The 17975-nt window shown below is 36.9% G+C and overlaps 2 protein-coding genes across 2 annotated transcripts; both read left to right on the forward strand.

The window, feature by feature from the left end:
* The first annotated feature begins 2148 nt into the window (after positions 1 to 2148).
* LOC112561506 lies at positions 2149 to 10318 on the forward strand. The gene is made up of 3 exons (XM_025234053.1): positions 2149 to 2340; positions 6033 to 6215; positions 7408 to 10318. The coding sequence occupies exons 2-3, from the start codon at positions 6107 to 6109 to the stop codon at positions 8370 to 8372; spliced, it is 1074 nt and encodes a 357-aa protein (XP_025089838.1). The 5' UTR covers positions 2149 to 2340; positions 6033 to 6106; the 3' UTR covers positions 8373 to 10318.
* A 2795-nt stretch (positions 10319 to 13113) lies between these two features.
* Positions 13114 to 16949, forward strand: LOC112563307. Its single transcript, XM_025237173.1, has 4 exons — positions 13114 to 13565; positions 14139 to 14224; positions 14626 to 14796; positions 15420 to 16949. Exons 1-4 carry the CDS (start codon positions 13458 to 13460, stop codon positions 15718 to 15720), a joined length of 666 nt encoding a protein of 221 aa, XP_025092958.1. The 5' UTR covers positions 13114 to 13457; the 3' UTR covers positions 15721 to 16949.
* The last annotated feature ends 1026 nt before the right edge of the window (positions 16950 to 17975 follow it).

Genomic DNA, 17975 nt, shown 5'->3' on the forward strand with positions numbered 1-17975 from the left:
TGCAGACAGTTTGAGAAAACTTCACAGGAATTTCCATAGATTAAACATGGTTTTAGTGCTTCAAGTTCTTAGCATAAGAGCTAACTTGAAATTGGATGGAATTATTTCATATGAAAACTTTGTAAGTAGTGCCCTTAACAATGAATTAATTTATCAGCAAAGGTAAATGACAAAAAAATGGTATGTTTGACCTCCTGTGTGGTCTGCTCTTGACAGTGTTTGTTGCCACCATGCTATGGGAACTTAATTGTAGCTTTACTATGCCATATGACTTCTGCATAATACTAAAAGGAAAAAAATCAGGTTTTCTTTTTTCAGAAGGTTGGTTAAAAAGATGTAGGCTGTAAATGTTTTTCTGTCATATTTATCTAGCTGTTAATTTTGTAATATTTGCATTTTGAAATCCGTGATAACAATTTGTTTCATTTTAGAAAATGTTTATCTTTGCTTTGTTTTTATTTTTAATGGTGATTTGGGCAGGCTTTGCGTCTTTTAGCAGTTCGGAACATTTCTAGATGTATGAAACGCTTTCATGCATGAAATGTTTTCTGTGAACAATGGTTGCTTATTGAGATTGAGTGTATTGTTAAATATATCGCATGCTTTTAAAATCAGATATAAAAACTGAAGTCCAGAATTTTTTATTTCTGAATTTTCTAGTTCTCTTTTGTTGTTATCTTTTTGTGTTTTTCTTTTTGATTTTTAGTAACATGCACTCATAACCAAGAATGCAAATAGTAACCTTAATTATGAAAGAATATCAAAGTTAATCTCATGCTTGTGTTAGAATGCTCTGTTGCACCTATCATACTATCTAACTTCATGTTTTAACATATCACATAATATGGTGCACATATTATTCATTCCCCTTTTTCTTTCAATTTGTTGTATGGATAAAGTTAATAGGCAAAAATTTTGAATTTCACCACTGAATATGTACTATGAATATGACTTATGAACTGATAAATTTTAGCCTCACTCCTAGAAATGAATTGAAGAGAGCAATGGTGTGTGTGTTCGTATGTGTGTGTAGGGGAGGTGATGCAAGGGAAGTGTCTTTTGTCAGCTGGGTTAGATGTATAGATTTGATTATGTTTGAGGTCTTATCTTTATCGTGCAAGTTTTTTTCAGTTTTTTTATTTATTTTGTCAGCAGGAGACACAAACTTCACCTAGGAAAGAAAAATTATCAGATTTTAAGAGTTGAAAAAATGGTCCCCTTATGAAAACATTTGCTTTTAGTTAATAAAGTTTTTGTGATCAAGCTTCCAGACAGTAACTAATGATTAGTCTAAAAATTTGTATCAATAAATGTTGATATATCAGAAGAACTATACTGTTATTATTAAGTTCATCATTTGAAGTAATTAGAAAGCTTTTGCATGTGTGGTTTCTTGTAGAGCATAATAAGCCTCTAAAATGTGTGGCTTGTGTGATGGCATGATCATGGGTTTTTATTTTCACAGTTTCCCAGACAGATGCACATTGATATAGAAGAATTTTGTTTAGGGGCAAACCAGAGAGGTGCTATTGTCACCACATTTTCTAGTTACCCTCTGAAAATGACCTCTGTAAGGTTGAATTTGGATGCATCCAGTGCCCTGGGTGTTTAGAATTGCAGAGGCATTTATAAGTATCTGCTCAGAATTTCAGATTTCTCAAGCTGTGGGTATTGAAAGCTGCCTCCTTCACAAAGTTTGACTAAGTCAAGTGAAACAGATTACGAGGAATGTTTTTGATGTCAATGTCAACATTATATTGTGTTTAGCACAAACCCCATATCTGTATCCTCTTCCTGATGTGAGGAAATGTAAAGGGGCTAGAAGAGGGTATCTTTCAACCAATAAAAATCATTGCTGAACGCGGTCAGACTTTCTTGACCGATCAGCTTGTTTCATTTGACTTTGTCTGAACATGAGGCTGAACCAGTCGCCTCACTTTCCCTTGGTATGAATGAGGAGGCACTTAAGAAGAATGTCAGCAGGACGCCAAGTCATCTTAGCTGATTGTAGCATGCGAGTGTGCTTGACAGTGAAACCACATTTGGCCAGAACTGTGCAGTTTGAGCTCTTGGGTCAAAAAGTATACATGAGAATGAGAGAGAGCATGAATAGAGCGGTATGTGATGGTGTCTTTCTTTCTCCACTAGGAAAGGACGATTTATTCTTGCCCGGCCTAATGTGCTCCAGCAGCACTCCAGACTTTAAGTCTTTGACAGAGGAGCAAACTGCGGGTATGTAGCAGGTTGTGCATGCCAGCCACACCCAATGCCTCCTACAGTAGTCCTTCAGGCACACCCAGGTCGCACACTGAACAGCAGTGACATATTGCAGACATCCAGGTGTGTTTGAAGGGCTGTCAGAAAATTTTTTTCATGCTTTTGGTCAGCCAGTAACTTTTTAACAGCCATGTCACCTCTTAAATTTTCAGGGCTTTTTTTTTCTTTAAAAAAAAAAAAATCTAAAAAAGGTGACGTGGATGGTATTTTCATGTGATAACGTGACTGTTGTATCAACTGGCATGCTAACTGCACCCATGCTGACGCAAACCAGCAGTGCCTAAAATCATCCTGGTCCCTTGAAAATCTGTCTTTAGTCACGATATGCGCAGGCTGCCTTCTGATACATCCCTGTCCTGGTGTGAATGCAGGGTGCATGGTTTCAACTCTTTGCATCCACTTTTGCGATAACATGTAAACAGCAAAAAAAAAAAAAAAAAAGCTTCAGTAAAGCATGTTCCCAAACCATGTAGTCCTAGCTTCTTTCATTGCTTATATTAGCTTTTGGCTTATCAAGACTTCATGTTTACTTGCTTTCTCAATATTGTATGTGAACAAAAAAAAGCTAAAACTTCAGAGTTTAGAGTTGTAGAGAAAGAGCTTTTATTTCTCTCTTTCTTCCTCGTTATTTCAGACTCTCTTTTGTTCTTCATGTCATAACTAGTGTAGTATCATCTTGCATGCCTTTCAGGAGTTTTTTTTTATTACAGTGATTTAGACCTCATCATTACTGTCATTGACATAGCATGCTTTGGAAAGCTAGTATTCACAGTGTAGCTATTAGTATTTTTTTTTTCCTGTAGTATGTCTGAAATTTTCTTTAAGGTTTCTGTGAAATACAACGGCTTTATTCCTGCAACAGTATTACCTCCTTTGGCTTTTTTGCAGCATGAAACATTTGTCTCCCTTTTCCACTTCCTTCCTGAACCACATTGATGCTATATTATGCTAGATCACAGTTTATTAATCATTTGGAAAACTATAATATGATATAACTTTGTATTAATCATAGTTTAGTAAAAGGTACAAGTGTATCATGAATTAATCCTGTGGATTGTCTAGAACATTTTATGTGTGCATTGAAAGTTTTGGTGAAATATGAAATGCAAGCAAAGTTGCTATGTGTCATTAAGCACATAAATTTTTGATTATATCATGGTGTCGGGTGATGTTGCAAGGGTAGCTAAGGGATGCTTAGTTACCAGACATAAAAGTTGTTATTGGAAATGTTGATGCAGTTTTTGCCAGCATCTCTTTTTACTTCATTTCATAGGTTGTTTTTTTTTATCCAACACTTTATTTATGGCTTCTGGCTCCATCTGACTCCTTTTGAGATTATTCGAATAATTCTCAAGAGTTACCTTTTTTAAAAATAAAAACCAGCCATTGTCATTAGTGCCTATCTACTTGCTGTTATACCTGAGCAGGTGCTGCTGCCTGTCATGGTGCCATCTGGTATTGCTCTGTTTGCTTTAGCACCTGATGTCCTCTTTGGGGTGAAAGTTGTCTTTCAACAAGATACCAGAGTTAGCAGATTAGTAGTGATAGCTCTTTGATACTAAGTTTCAACATGGTCATACTTCAATCACTTTACTGACAACCAATCTGCATACTTGATCTGGTACTATAGAACATGGTTTTTCTCACTTGCACTCATTTGATTATGTTTATTTATCATTTAATTTATCAGTGTATCCTGCAAAGTTGATAGCTAAACAGATTGAAAGATGTGTGGGGTATTTTTAAAATTTTTATATTCATTCTCAGTCTTTGGAGAAGGTTGGGATGAGTGTGGCGACAAATGATAGTGGGTGGATGGATAGAAAATAAAGTCATAATCAGTTGTTTCAATAATTTAGGTGCCTAATGTTCAGTGCTTCACCCTCAATGATGTAGCCATAGTCATTGTTAGAAATGTTTGGTTACCTCGTCATTCTTGTAAAGTAAGATTAGTTGTGTGTAAGGGTTACATTATTTTGTAAAACAGCATTATGGTGTGCATGTGGGTTATTTCTGTACACTTTTTCTTTTGGGATGGGGAGGTAATGGGAAGGGTGGTAAAGACTGAAAGTAAAAGGAATTACAGACATAGTTATGTGCTAAAAAAAAGTGTATATGTGAGAGAGAGATTGCTGTCCTTTGAAACAGCAGAAGCACTTTCAAAAATTGTGTTTTAATTTTATTCACAGCTTATTTTTCCTATGTTGAGACACATGTTTTAGCATGTTGAGACAAATCACATAACTTAAAATAGCTTACAATGATTTTAAGACTTTTGGAAATTTTGTTTCTCCTCCGTGTATGTTCTGACTTCATGTCTTATCTTCCATGTTATAACTTTCTGACACTTCATTCTCTCATTTCTCAATGAGACTTCTCTTGTAATATAACATACTTTTGTTTCAAACATCCAGTTACTGTTATTCTGTCTGTCTTTAAAATGTAGCTTGGATTTGATATTATTACACAATCTTCGTATCTAATTGATTTGTTATGGCTTTTAGTCTCTTAACTGGACAAACATCGAATAAGCGTTTGGTCAAGTTTGGCAGTTTGTAATACTGTAATGTAAAAACAGTGTTAAATTTGGTCAAGTGTTCTCATTATGTCTCTGGTTAAGAACAGTCTTAAGAATGGAGGTTAGAAAAAAGAATGAATGACTTAATTTTGTTTAGCATATAATGTCAACATCTAGGTTACAACTTTTGGACACTGACAGAAAAAGGCAAATGATTTGGGGAAAATGCATGTTGCTGTCTTAAACTCCTTGCTATGCCTAGGCAACATCAACACTTGCTTCACAAATATATTTGATATGCTTAATTTTTTTAAATATGAACATATGAATACCCACTGAAAGATTGTGTCATTCTAGTAATGCAGATAATAACCTTTTGTTTGGTAAGGAACTTTATTTTTGTTTGTTTGTTCTGAGAGCCTTATTCTTAAAACACAAAGATCTGCTCCACACAAGACTTTGTTAGCGCACATATTGATGTCATAAAAGGTCTTATTGATGTTGCTAAACTGTGCTAGTGCTCCCTCTATTGCTTCTGTACACACTGTATAATCTAGTGTTAACAGAATATCCTAAATACCTAATTCATTGGCTAGTATATGCTGAAGGTGGCCCTTTGACCTTTGTGTCTTCCTTGCATTCTTATGGCTTTTGTACTGCTGTATTTCATATTTCAAGACTGCTGCTTGTTTTTCTAACAGTCATTCACAGGTTGGCAGTACTTTTTGAAGACTGCCAGTCATTGAACTTGTACCATGTAGTAGTCACTGTAACTACAACAGAACTTTAGTTGATATCTGGAGCTAAAAGACGTCAATATCTAATTGATAATTTGTGAAGTAGAGGTTAGTATGATTCCCCAATCATTGCCCTGCTTGTCTTAGTTGAAGGACCACATCTGTCTTCATGAAATATGTAGATTTGCATGCATTTGACATGTGCTTACAGTCCTAGCATGCTCTAGCTTCTGTAGCGTTTGCCAGTGTCTCTTATGCTTGTTGTTCCTCTTGCCTGTGCTTGTATAATTTCCCCTTAGACTGCATTTGTCTTTGCTGTTGGTTTTCAGGAAACTTTGTTTCTAAATTTGAAAATACTGGACTTATTTTATTTAAATTTGGCAACAGTGGTTACCAATGCTTGTACATCTGAAGAATTTTACGCAGAGTGCAGATCGAAGAGTAATGGTGTCATAGGTCTGTATCTTGCTGACAAAAAAGTTGTGTATTCTGTCCGACAGCTCTGGAAGGCTTCAACTATGTTCCGCTGCTGCACCCACTTGAGACCCTACACAACAACCTGACTTTTCGTGAGATGGATGACTTTTTGGGTCGCATCACCACCACCCGATTCCCTATGCCTCCCATCTCGCCGACTCTTGTCGCCTCCCACCCATCTCTCATCCTTGTCTCCCCAGGAAAAAGTGAGTTCCATTTACTGTACCAGAGTAAGGGAGGACTAAAGTGACATAAAGGCCTTATTTTATAACCATGCAGAGTTTTCTTGCATCCCATCTGATTTACCCAAAGAGTAGATCTCAGGGCTCGGGCCATATGTTTTTCCAATTCATTTTGTTTTCCCTTCAGTTCACAAGAATTTTTCCAAAATTTGTTATTCTGTCCCTAACAATGCCATGAATAAAATAATAATAAAGTTACAGAGTGTTTTATCACACTATAAAAGGTTATATTTTGAATCTCTTGACAAAAAAAGTATAAACACACAGACAGAATAATACACATGCATATATGGACACATTCAGCAGAGCATGCAAATGTTGTGTCTATAGAATGCCATTGACAGGATGAAAGATATCATCCTTATTTGCTCCCAGCTTGTTCATTTTTGCTCATTCCATTTGAAAGACTGTAAGCAAGGCTGCAAATGCTGTTATCGACACCACAGTTCCAGTAAAGTAAAAGTTGGCTTATATTGCATCCTATCCCTACCTGTTGGGCAGGCTGAAGGCACTTAGAGTAGCATGTATGGACTGTATAAACCATATTCTGCAATCAAAACAGCAAACAAACAGAAAGATACATCTATAGTAGACATAGCTCCAAGCACCAACAGATGGTCCAAGTGGCATTGGAATGGCAAACGAGCCCCAAAACACATGAAAGTCTGCTGAGCAACCAAGATCAGTTAAAACAGATATCATAGTCAATTGAACTGTGTCAGTCACACAGTCTTCTCGTCAAAATGGAATCAAAGCCATCAACACAGATTGAGGGGAACATCCAAATGCATGATGGCAAGCATGTCAAAAACACACACCAACAACCAGTCCAACATAAAGAAGACATCCGATAAAGACAAAAATGCAGCAGAGTGCATCCCTTTACTGCAAGTTGAAGAGACATTACTATTTAACAAACACCAAAAACATGCAAAAGTGTTCGCAGCAACAGAAAAGGACTTACAACTGCCTGTCAGAAACAAATAACCTAATCTGAAGTTTAGAAAGGAAATGGTGAAACTTGTAATAGGTCCCATTTACATTCTTTTACAGATTTAGTCCTATGCAGATTCTTTACCTATAGTAACTGCTACTTTTCTCAGCTGTCTTCCACTTACAGTATCAGTTTGTGTTTCATCATTCAATATTTTTGTAGGTGTACAGAGTTATCCACCCTCCAGTAACTCCAGTTCTGCACCATCATCTCCAGCATTATCCATTCCACTTGACATCTGGCAGAACCTTCGCATGTACATGGAGCGAAGTGATGGACAAGTCCGTTCCGACCCTGACACTGATTCCTCTACCTCCTCGGGCCGTAGGGAGGTCCCAGCTCCTCCAAACTCCAACTCATCCATTGCCAAAACGGAGGCTGTCCAAGAGTGTTCAAGCAGAGTGACTTATGATCCCCTCTTAGAAGCATCCAAAGAGTTGTCCGAAAATCAAGATCTTTCAGTTATCAAAAGCACTCACAAGAGGTCTGCTGGACTGGAAGAGCACTTACAAGTAAATTGTGAGTCAGAGCAAATTACCAGACAGACAAGGGAAGAGGATTTGAACAAGAATAATTCCAGTGCTTGGAGAAGCGAAGCCAAAGATGTCATGTGCCACAAGTTAGACAAACAAGATAGCATGCTTGACAGCACGTCTGTGTGCATCCAAGAACCCAAAGTGCAAGGTGCTAGACACTTTGAGGTTATTAATGCAGAGGCAAAAGGTCAAGACCTTAATCAAAATGCACCATGCCTAAGTGGAGCATCATTAGTTCTGTCTCAGGAGGCCAAGGCCAAGAATCTGACAGCCTCAGGTCAGAGATCTTCCTCAGAGAGGCTTCTTCCTGCCCCTGTGTCAACCACTGTGTCAACATTGACGACCACCACCCTGACCATCCACAGCACAGCCCCTATGACATTGACCGTGCAGAGTCAGGCCCCCATCACTCTTTCTATAAACAGCATTGGTTCAGTCTGTATATCAGGTCTTGCACCCACTGACCTAACTCCTGCTCCAACACCGACCTCCAGCAGGTTTGCAGTGTCCAGGGCAGTGGAAATGGATGTTACAAAGCCTGGGGTAGAGGGAAAGGCAGCTTTAGCGAGTGTAGCAAGGACAGATAAATAGCAGGAACCCATTGCAGTGTAGTATTATAGATCATTGACTCAGGACGACGGGTTGTGTGAGTGAAGAGATATCAGCAGTTGAATTGCCTGGTAAAGGTTCTGGCTTTTACACTTGTGTCTGTACTAATGTGTATACTTGCGCAATTAAGTTTTATATGCATGGATGGGCATGCATTTTAGGGGTAGGATGTATGCATGAATGAGCATGGAAAGATGGGTTGATGGTTTTGTATACTGTGCATTAGGATCATAACTTGTATGTAGCGAAGGACAAAAGAGTTTTGTGTACACACACTGTCAAGCTCACTATCTAGGCAAAAGTACAAAATCAGTAAATGTTCTTTAGGCTCTTCAGCATTGTCTGTGTTTTGTGACGGGATCATACTTGGGTATCCATAATTTTCTAACTTTTCCATCCATACTTTCTTTATCTATTTTCTAAAAGCATCTTGTTGTTGCAAACTATATCAGGGTGCTTGATACATTAGATTGTTTCTTTCTCCTAGAACAGTAGTAAAATTAAGATGCAAGGGAATGTCCAGTTGTCTGAAAGGTGCTTAACTGAAAGTAAATTTTTGCTGCAGCTCATGTTGTATAAGTTTAGCTTATCATAAGTCATAATTTCACTACACATAAAGAGACCAACTCTGTGTTAAGTGGTGGTTGGTTTACATTGCATACAAGAAATTAACTTTTTCATCAGATGAATGTGTTGTCTTCCATAGAAGGTGGGGGACGGGGGGAGGGCAATGATAACAAATACAATCCTCATCCTTGTCCTGTTTCTGTTCGCAACATTGATGTGAAATTTTAGGTGGTGTGTTACATACCCCAGAGAAATTTGTTGAATTTTTGCTGTTTTGTGCCCTAAATGTGAAGGCTGGTTCTTTATCATTTAGGGCTGCTCCTGTGACCTCAGTGAAGATCCAAATGCATAACTTTTGTTGAAGCTTAAATAGAATGGATGGGGGGAAGCTAAGAAAGACAATAATTGTCTGAGACCTGTTTACCATAAAGAAAGTCACTGCTGGTGCTGATTTTTTGTTTTTACATAAGCATCTCACTTACCTTAGTCACCTGCCAGTCATCTGTAACAAATATGGAGATTTTCCAGTTCATTTCTCAGAGCTGTAATTTGTTTATAGGCATCATCTTATTTTTTAATATGTATCTTTCCCCATCTCTAACACAGGCATTATTTTCATGTTTTTATTGCATGTTTGGAAAAGTCTGTTTTTATCATTTCTCAGACTAGTCAATCAGATTTTTCTTTAGCTTCCAGCCTTTGCATTGCAGGTTTATGGACAGTTTGTCTCATGGACAGATGCATTGCTAGGTCTTTGGCAATAATAAAGAAGGCAAAATTTGTAATTGCGTGTGTGTGTGAAAATAGAAAAGCATGTAAAAATGCCAACAGTTAAATACTCTGTTTTAAGATCAGTGACAGCATTTTGGAGTCACATTTGGGTGAATTTGTATTTTGTAGAAGAGAACTTACATTATTTTGCAGCAGCCTTGCATAATATTATTCTCTAATAAAAGGTGTTGAACAGATGAATAGGCTCTGATAGCCAAGGGTGATAACCAGAGCACATTTTTGCGTTATGCAATCCAGTTATGGTGCTTTTACCAGGTGTAATCAGAAAATGTATTTGTTTCATCATTCCAGAAAATAGACCCCTTAATAAACAAAAAAATTGTCCTCAAATAAAGAGTTCTATAATCTTCTATTTTTAGTCATTCTTTTGTGTGTTCTGCTGTCAAAACATTGTTTACATCTCTGTGTCAATGAAAATAATTTGATTTCACTAGGTTGTACATTTTGTTTAAAGTTTAATTCCACTGAAGTTATTGAAATTATACTGTGTCATCTGTGATATTTTTAACAGATTGTCTCAGATTGCTGATCACTTTTTTCTAGCAAATTAAAGTAAAATTTTAAACATGTTCTTGCATTCCTGTTATCAAAGTCTACTTTTAATTTCTTACAAGTGTGTGTTTGAGAGAAGCAAGACCTACAACTAACCACAAGACAAATTATCTCTTGTCACAGACTCTCACATGTGCACTCAACTAGGGCATTCTTTTTGTTGGAAAACAAAGACAGCTATATCTGTCTCTGACAGGCCCTGTCTGCGTTTTAATTACAAAAAAATGCGATGAATAATAAATACAGGATAAACGTAAAAGAAGCAAAATCTCAATCAATATACATCCAACAGTTATGCATAATTATTACATAATGACTTCTATTATACACACATTACTAAAAAAATTCTTTTTCTCGGTTCAACAGTCCAGTCTGAAAAATACTAGGAATTATAGTTTGGCATAAGGTCATAGTTAACACCTCGTACTTAAATCTATGATTCTATTCATCAGTGCCTTCTGGTTTCAGCTGGCCACATCCTACTCGATGTCCCAAATATTCAAGCTCTTGGAAACCAGGCTGAAGCTGGTAGTTGATGAGAAAGTCATCAAGTAATGATACTAGAATCGCACTCAAGTCCAAGTCATGGCACTGCTCTGGCTTAGGTCACTGGCAACTGTAACCAACCCAAGTGATGTCGCTTCAGGTGAGAGAATGTAAAGTCGAGGGGTTCGACTAGTAAGATCCATTCTTGGAAGTGAAGTGCCATATCAAAAGGCGGAGCCAGAGAAACGGCAGCATAAATATCCTCCCTTCTATATTTTTTAATATGACACGAAAAATTTTGTCTCGATCTTTGATTTGTAGACAGCAGTCAAGGTGCTGCTCCTGAGTGATGGAAAAAGGGCCCTCCCATTTCATCAATAGTTTATTGGCCTTCATGGGGAGTACTATCAAAACTTCATCTCCCTCTTTTAGCCTTCATTTGGTTGTCTTCTGATCACAATAGTGTTTGCTTTGGGTGGAGGCCTTATCAGATTTTTCTGCAGTCAACTTTAGAGATTCTCTTAGAATGTCCCTCGGATATAAAATGTATTCAAACACTGGTTTTTCCTTTCCAAATGTTTATTCTTCCGTACAGAGGGAGACCTACAATCACTGAAGTGTTCGCATGTATGCTTCACCTTGGTCTCACCCAAGTGCCTTGAACAAATCTTGGGTCTCAGTGGATTGAAACTTTTGTCTGAACCACTTATAGCATGAAAGAGAGCCGCTCGCCACTTGTCGCTATACCTGCCCGTGGAAGCCGAAAAAAAAAACTTACACCGAACGATTTGATACTTGTACAGTTGCATTCTACCATGCAGCAGTAAAAACCACCTTTTGTGTGTTTCTTTATTGTTGTTACTCTTGCAGACTTTGCTGACTTAGCCATTGAAATTATTCCCTAAACAAGGTGGCTAAACCGGAAGCTTTGTAACAATTAGCCTCGTTCTGGTAGTTGACTGAAAAAAATCGTCTGCATGCAGTCCAGGGATATATTAGTTCGTGTAATGGATCGTATCCGAGATTATCTGCCCTGGTTCTGTTCTCTTGGTTGATTAGGTCTTCTTTCAGTGTATACTTGATAATTCAAAACAAGACGATGTGCTGTCACACCAGACCCAGACTTTTACACCCTTTCCCTGGCTCGCTGGGAATGTATTGTTTCAAAGGATATCTGCCCCTAAAGACCACTAATAGTCCATCAAAAGTCACATTTTCTGAGGGTTCGTAACATTCTTTCAAGTTATCTGCCCAAAAATATTTCAGAGACTTGGCGATAGCTTTTCATCGGGTTACCTTTGATGTCGTCCAGCATCATGATCAAATCCTCAACTGCACGAGTTTAGCTTTGAACATCGCTTTTGGAAAAATTACTTTTCCCTTTCTTCTTGCTCCACAACTGTTCTCTCGGTTCATCCTGAGCTTTATAGACACCAACCAAAATCAGTACACCCATAAAACACTCAAGTTCGAGTTTTATACAAAGCGAAACTTCGGTCGGGATCCGTATGGACCCCAGCGGCCGTTAGAGGGTTAGTTGATAAACAGTAAAATGGAGACCACATTAACTTTTACTGTTAAAACAAAGCGACCTGAACCTCAGCTGTAAACACTGACCAACATAGGATGTAAACATTGTTTCTCCTCCAGAAGGCTTGACCTTTATTTGCACATCACGAGATGCTCAACGTGTAACAACTAAATATTTATACACAGGCCCGGGTCGCTGATTTTTTTTTCCTAAACGTCCCAATGAAGGGAAAAACTTCGGAAGCCTTCGGGAAGCGTGACGTCAGCGACCTTGGCCGACCTCGCTCAGAGAAACCCTTCGCTTCAGTCTTTGGATGCTATGAAAAAGCTATGAAACTTGCTCTGGGGCTTATTCAACTACTGTTAAACACTATGAAGAGCTGCATTAAATTAATTGTGACAGTCAAAATAACTCAAAGCCTAAAACTGATGAGAGGTAAAGTAAAATAAATGAGAGCCCAACACAACACAATGTTTAACTACAAGTAGGTTACATTAAACCCTTCGCTTCAATCTTTGGATGCTTTGAAAAAGCTATGAAACTTGCTCTGTGGCTAATTCAACTACTGTTAAACACTATGAAGGGCTGCATTAAATTAATTGCGACAGTCAAAATAACTCAAAGCCTAAAACTGATGAGAGGTACAGTAAAATAAATGAGATTGCCGAACAACGCAACACAGACAATGTTTAACTACAAGTAAGTTAGATTAGAGAGCATTGTAAGCTGTTCTCTGTGGCCTAGAGTTTAGAATCGTCGTCTCATAAATTGATAGGTGGTGTGTTCATATCTTGGAGTGGGGTTTATTTTTATTTGTTTTGTTTTGCGTTGGGATGTTTTCGTTTTCTAATATGATCAATTTTCTATCAAGCCTTTCATGAAAACCTATTGATTGCCAAGTGAAACCATACATATAAACAATTCTATGTCAACCATTTCATGAAGAACCACTACTATATATACACAGCATTGGACAATTGCTTCACTAATTGTTTTGAAGATAGAAATCGCATCGGCAAATATGCGTGTTATACTTTAATCATCCTTTTCTTATCTGGGACAACTCTAACGTGGAAAATACGCGCACAAAACCAACATTTCCTCAGCATCTACTGTCAACTCCAGTTTGATCTGTTACGATGGCATCAGCAAAAATAGATCAGAGAGATTGCGATCGTGGCTTGGCTACTACGTCAGCTGTTATGGGTCATCACGCCTGCAACGAGCAACAACTTAAGTGTGTGCAAGTAAGTCTATTCATTCAACTGACTTTATTTTTTATCCAAAAAATCATGTAATAACTGCAAGCAAAGCGCGTGAGAATCGGCCACAAGTACGCTGATCTCATTTCGACCGTTCGCCGATCACCGAATTTATAGTCACACACTCGCACAAGCAAATAGTAATAAGATCATATCACCTCCCAAACTTCTTTTGAGATAGGGTTCATACGAGACAGAGTGGTGCAGACCATCTAAAGGTGCCACGAATATCTTGAATTAGGATTCATATCCAAGAAGATATATATATATAGGTGTCATACTGCGCTTTGTACCTGACACTTTCTGGTCATACAAAAACAAAAAGTACACTCTCAAAATTAGCATGGACCTTTATGGCAAATTTTTTTAAAATCCGGACGCACGATCTGGAGATCACAGTCACAACCACTGGAATTCTTCCTGTGGTGTTCATATTTATTACTGTAAAAGTGATGCAAACAGAATGTGTTATATTAAGTTTGTATTTATAATACTTGATTAGCCAAATGCTATAAAATTACAGACAAAATTCGTATCTCTTTATTTTAAATTATCCAGGAAATTTTACCACTTGGTTCCAAGAATTCAGAATGTCCAGCTCTGCTAACAACTGCTGTACGGAGACAGCTTGGAAAACTCAGCAGGTACTACTTTTGAAGTGTAAATATTATGAAGATCAAAAGAAAGATAATGAATATGGGCAAGGCAGTATGTTAAGTTTACACATATTTTGTCTGTTAATGTTCAATAACAAAGTAACTACAGTCTGTATGTCATTAATTTTAACAGTACCAAGCACTCCTCTTGAATTAAGAAATGTTTGTATGTATTGTTTTCGGATGTGCATCCATGTGGAACACTTTTTTTGTTCAACACTTACATAGTAAATATGGGGAAGACGACATTTGATCATTGTTGAAGCTGTGATGGGTGTATGGTTATGTAACTTTTGTAGCAATGAACAGTCAGTGAGATGTTACATCCTTGTTGCATCCTAACACACTCACAATCATAGTCTGTATAGTGCTGATTCTCTACGTCATAGGGATGTAAATGATGAGACAATCGCCAAATTCAAGGGGCTTTTTTCAAAGGGCCACTCTCCATCTTCAGCACTTGAAATTCATAAGATGGATCTCCATATGGAACATGGAGTAAATTACATTTATCAGGCTGCTGACAGAGCTTTTTGTCCTGATCTGCCGTTTTGCCACAGGTACTTAATATCTTCAGCTGGTTTGTCAATATAATTAGATGTTCATAGCATTTTACACATGACTTGACCATAATTTCACCCGTTCTACATAATCCTGAAGTCCCTAGGGTTTCTTTACTTGTGCATTCTTATATGTTTACTTTACAATTAAAAATAAGTTCACATAAATAAATATGTGCCTTGAGCATTAGAGCACAGCATAATTGATGTTATCCCCTTACAGTCAGGGTTTTGGGGGTTCATTACATTATAGAATTTTATCAGAAACTGCAATATTGATTTGATGAAGAAATGAGAAGTAAATAGTGGCTAAAATGTCTATGATTTGAACATTGAGCTATTTTTCTTCTATTATAAGGGGTGTTGAATGTCAGGATAGAATCCTTAGTTTTGACAGAGCAATCATGAAACATGTCAGTTTTTAAAATTTTTATCTGTTTTTATTTTATTCTTGTAGCATTATTTAGCTCTTGTAGTAAAGTCTTCTTTTGATGAGCAAATATCACATGTGTATTTGGTCGATCTAAGGACTGAGCCATTTGAATAATTAACTGTAATTTATTCCAAACAAAGAATTTAAGAAACTCTTTACTATTTAATTTCTTCCTCCCCCTACATTTCAGGCTGTACAGGAAAGTATTTGAAGAGAAATACTCTCCAACCTCTTCAAAACAGTTGATTGACAGCCTAGAGACAGCTTGTAGGACATTCAATGCAGAACAAAATGGGGAGTTTTGCAAGGTAAAACAAACAGCATCAGGGAAGATAGCCATAGCTGTCTGCACTCTCCTCATGATGAGAATGCACACACTGCACCGTGCAAGTGGTGAACTCATTTTTATTGCTGCCTCAGGGGGTCGGACAGGTATGACTTCAGAGTTTTCCTTCTTCTCACTCACGGTGTTGCAGGTAGACTCCATTTAGGCTGCCTTATTGTTTCTTCTGAAGCAACAGAAGTAATAACAAATGCTTTCTTACTGTATAAAGAACTTTTGCCATCTGATGCTTTTTTGGGAAGAGGTAATAGAGGACCTCAGGTGTACCTCACAGATGACAGTAGTGCTGAAAGGCAGAGCCTGCAAGCTACATTCCCTGAAGCAACACTTCTTCTTCTACAAATAGACTCAGTTTTGTGTATAGATAATTACTCTGTAGATATATGTATTACTAACACTTTTTGATGCTTTAGTACAACTGTATGTGACCTTTCATGCAAATATGGGGTTGAGAAAAGCAATGAGCTGATATACAATTACCATTACTTCAATGCTATGTTCATTCACTAAAAGTTACTACAAATGGATAACAATGAGAAACTGCAGTAACAATTATTTAATGCTGTTGAATCTTCAACAAAATTGAGTAAAGAACATTTGAGAACATTACATTTTGTAAAATGCATGTTTATGTAAAAGAAATGCCTTCTAAATAATGTTGGGTATGAATACCACTTTATACTTTTATGGGAGTTTTTGAAAAGAGCATGATGTAAATTATTTTGCAAATTCTGCTGAGATAATCCAATCTCATACAAGTTTAAATATCTGGTAGCACTAAGAAAGATGTTTTAACAAAATTTATAAGAATAATCCAATTCCCAATATCATAGCAAATTCAGTGAAAAACAATTAAGATCAAAGTTGTTATTGTGTACATAGTGAACATTTAATTACTTTGTCTTCATTTACTTTCTGTGTAATATAGTTCTTCAAATATACTGTGCATATATCACATATTTCATTATTGTGTATCATACAGTTTGTTCTACATGCCCTCTTAGGGTTCTGATTAAATTTTTGGGACTTTGAGCATTGAGTATACATGTTTCAGTATGGTTTTACAAATGTCTGACAGAATGAAAGCCAGGGTGGACCAAAAACTTTATGTTATTGCTGACAAATGATAAATCTTTATTTACTAGGGTAACAGAATAAGCAAAAGTTGAGTGTTGTTTTTTTTTTACATCTAGCCCTGTATGAATATATGAGAAACGTATTATGCATTTTATATGTGAATGCTTTTTTTTCACTTTTTAGAAAGGAAGCGACTGAAGTTGCTTAGCGTAGCTTTTGCCTTTGCCTTTCAGTTAGAGCATAGCTTTACTAAAAATGTCACCACGTACAGTCGTACACTATACATCAGCCCTTCACTTTACCTATACCCATCGATCGCTGAATACTAGCTCGATCGTTTGAAATAACACATCACTTCGCAAAAGCGTATCCAACAACTTAATCTCGCAGTAGCTAGGAATGGTTCGAATTGAGGAAAGAAACACACATATATAAAATAATAAAGATATGTTCTTTTAAAAGCAATAATTATTATAACTATACTGACGCAATTTTAAGCATCTGTTAGTGTAAAATATGAACATTTCAATATCAAAGTATGATAGTAGAGATTATGTGTCTATCGATAGGACTGTACACAGCTAGATTACGAAAACCTATTGATTGCCAAGAGAAATAATGTAATCTAGCTGTGTATAATATTATAAAAACCCACTACACACACACAGACATCTGCTTATATATATTTTTTCTAATACCCCTGACACACATATATATATATACTTATGCCTATATATATAATCACCCCTTCCCCACAAACTTTCTTGCGATGCATTAGTTCCCACACAAACATTTGACTGAACAGCACGACAGTTGTAGCTCACTTAAGTTTTGATGATAGAAAGTTAATACTGTATATAGTTCACTCTTTGAAAGAATAATCCACCCACCCACCCCCACTTCTAAGATCGCTGTGTATATAGTAGTGAGTCTTCATTAAATGGTTGACATAGAATGTTGTTCATATTAGGGAAAGAATAAACAAAATACATAAAAAATTAGATCCACCTAGATTTTAACATATACATGTATAGTCGATCATGTCAAGCAAAATTAATGGTCACTTGTTATATGGTTACATATGATTATGTGGTTTCGCTTGGCAATCAATAAGGTTTTCATGAAAGGCTTGATAGAAAATTGATCATATTAGAAAACGAAAACATCCCAACGCAAAACAAAACAAATAAAAATAAACCCCACTCCAAGATATGAACACACCACCTATCAATTTATGAGACGACGATTCTAAACTCTAGGCCACAGAGAACAGCTTACAATGCTCTCTAATCTAACTTACTTGTAGTTAAACATTGTCTGTGTTGC

Source organism: Pomacea canaliculata, linkage group LG4 (genome assembly GCF_003073045.1).
Source record: "Pomacea canaliculata isolate SZHN2017 linkage group LG4, ASM307304v1, whole genome shotgun sequence".
Taxonomy (NCBI): Eukaryota; Metazoa; Mollusca; class Gastropoda; order Architaenioglossa; family Ampullariidae; genus Pomacea; species Pomacea canaliculata.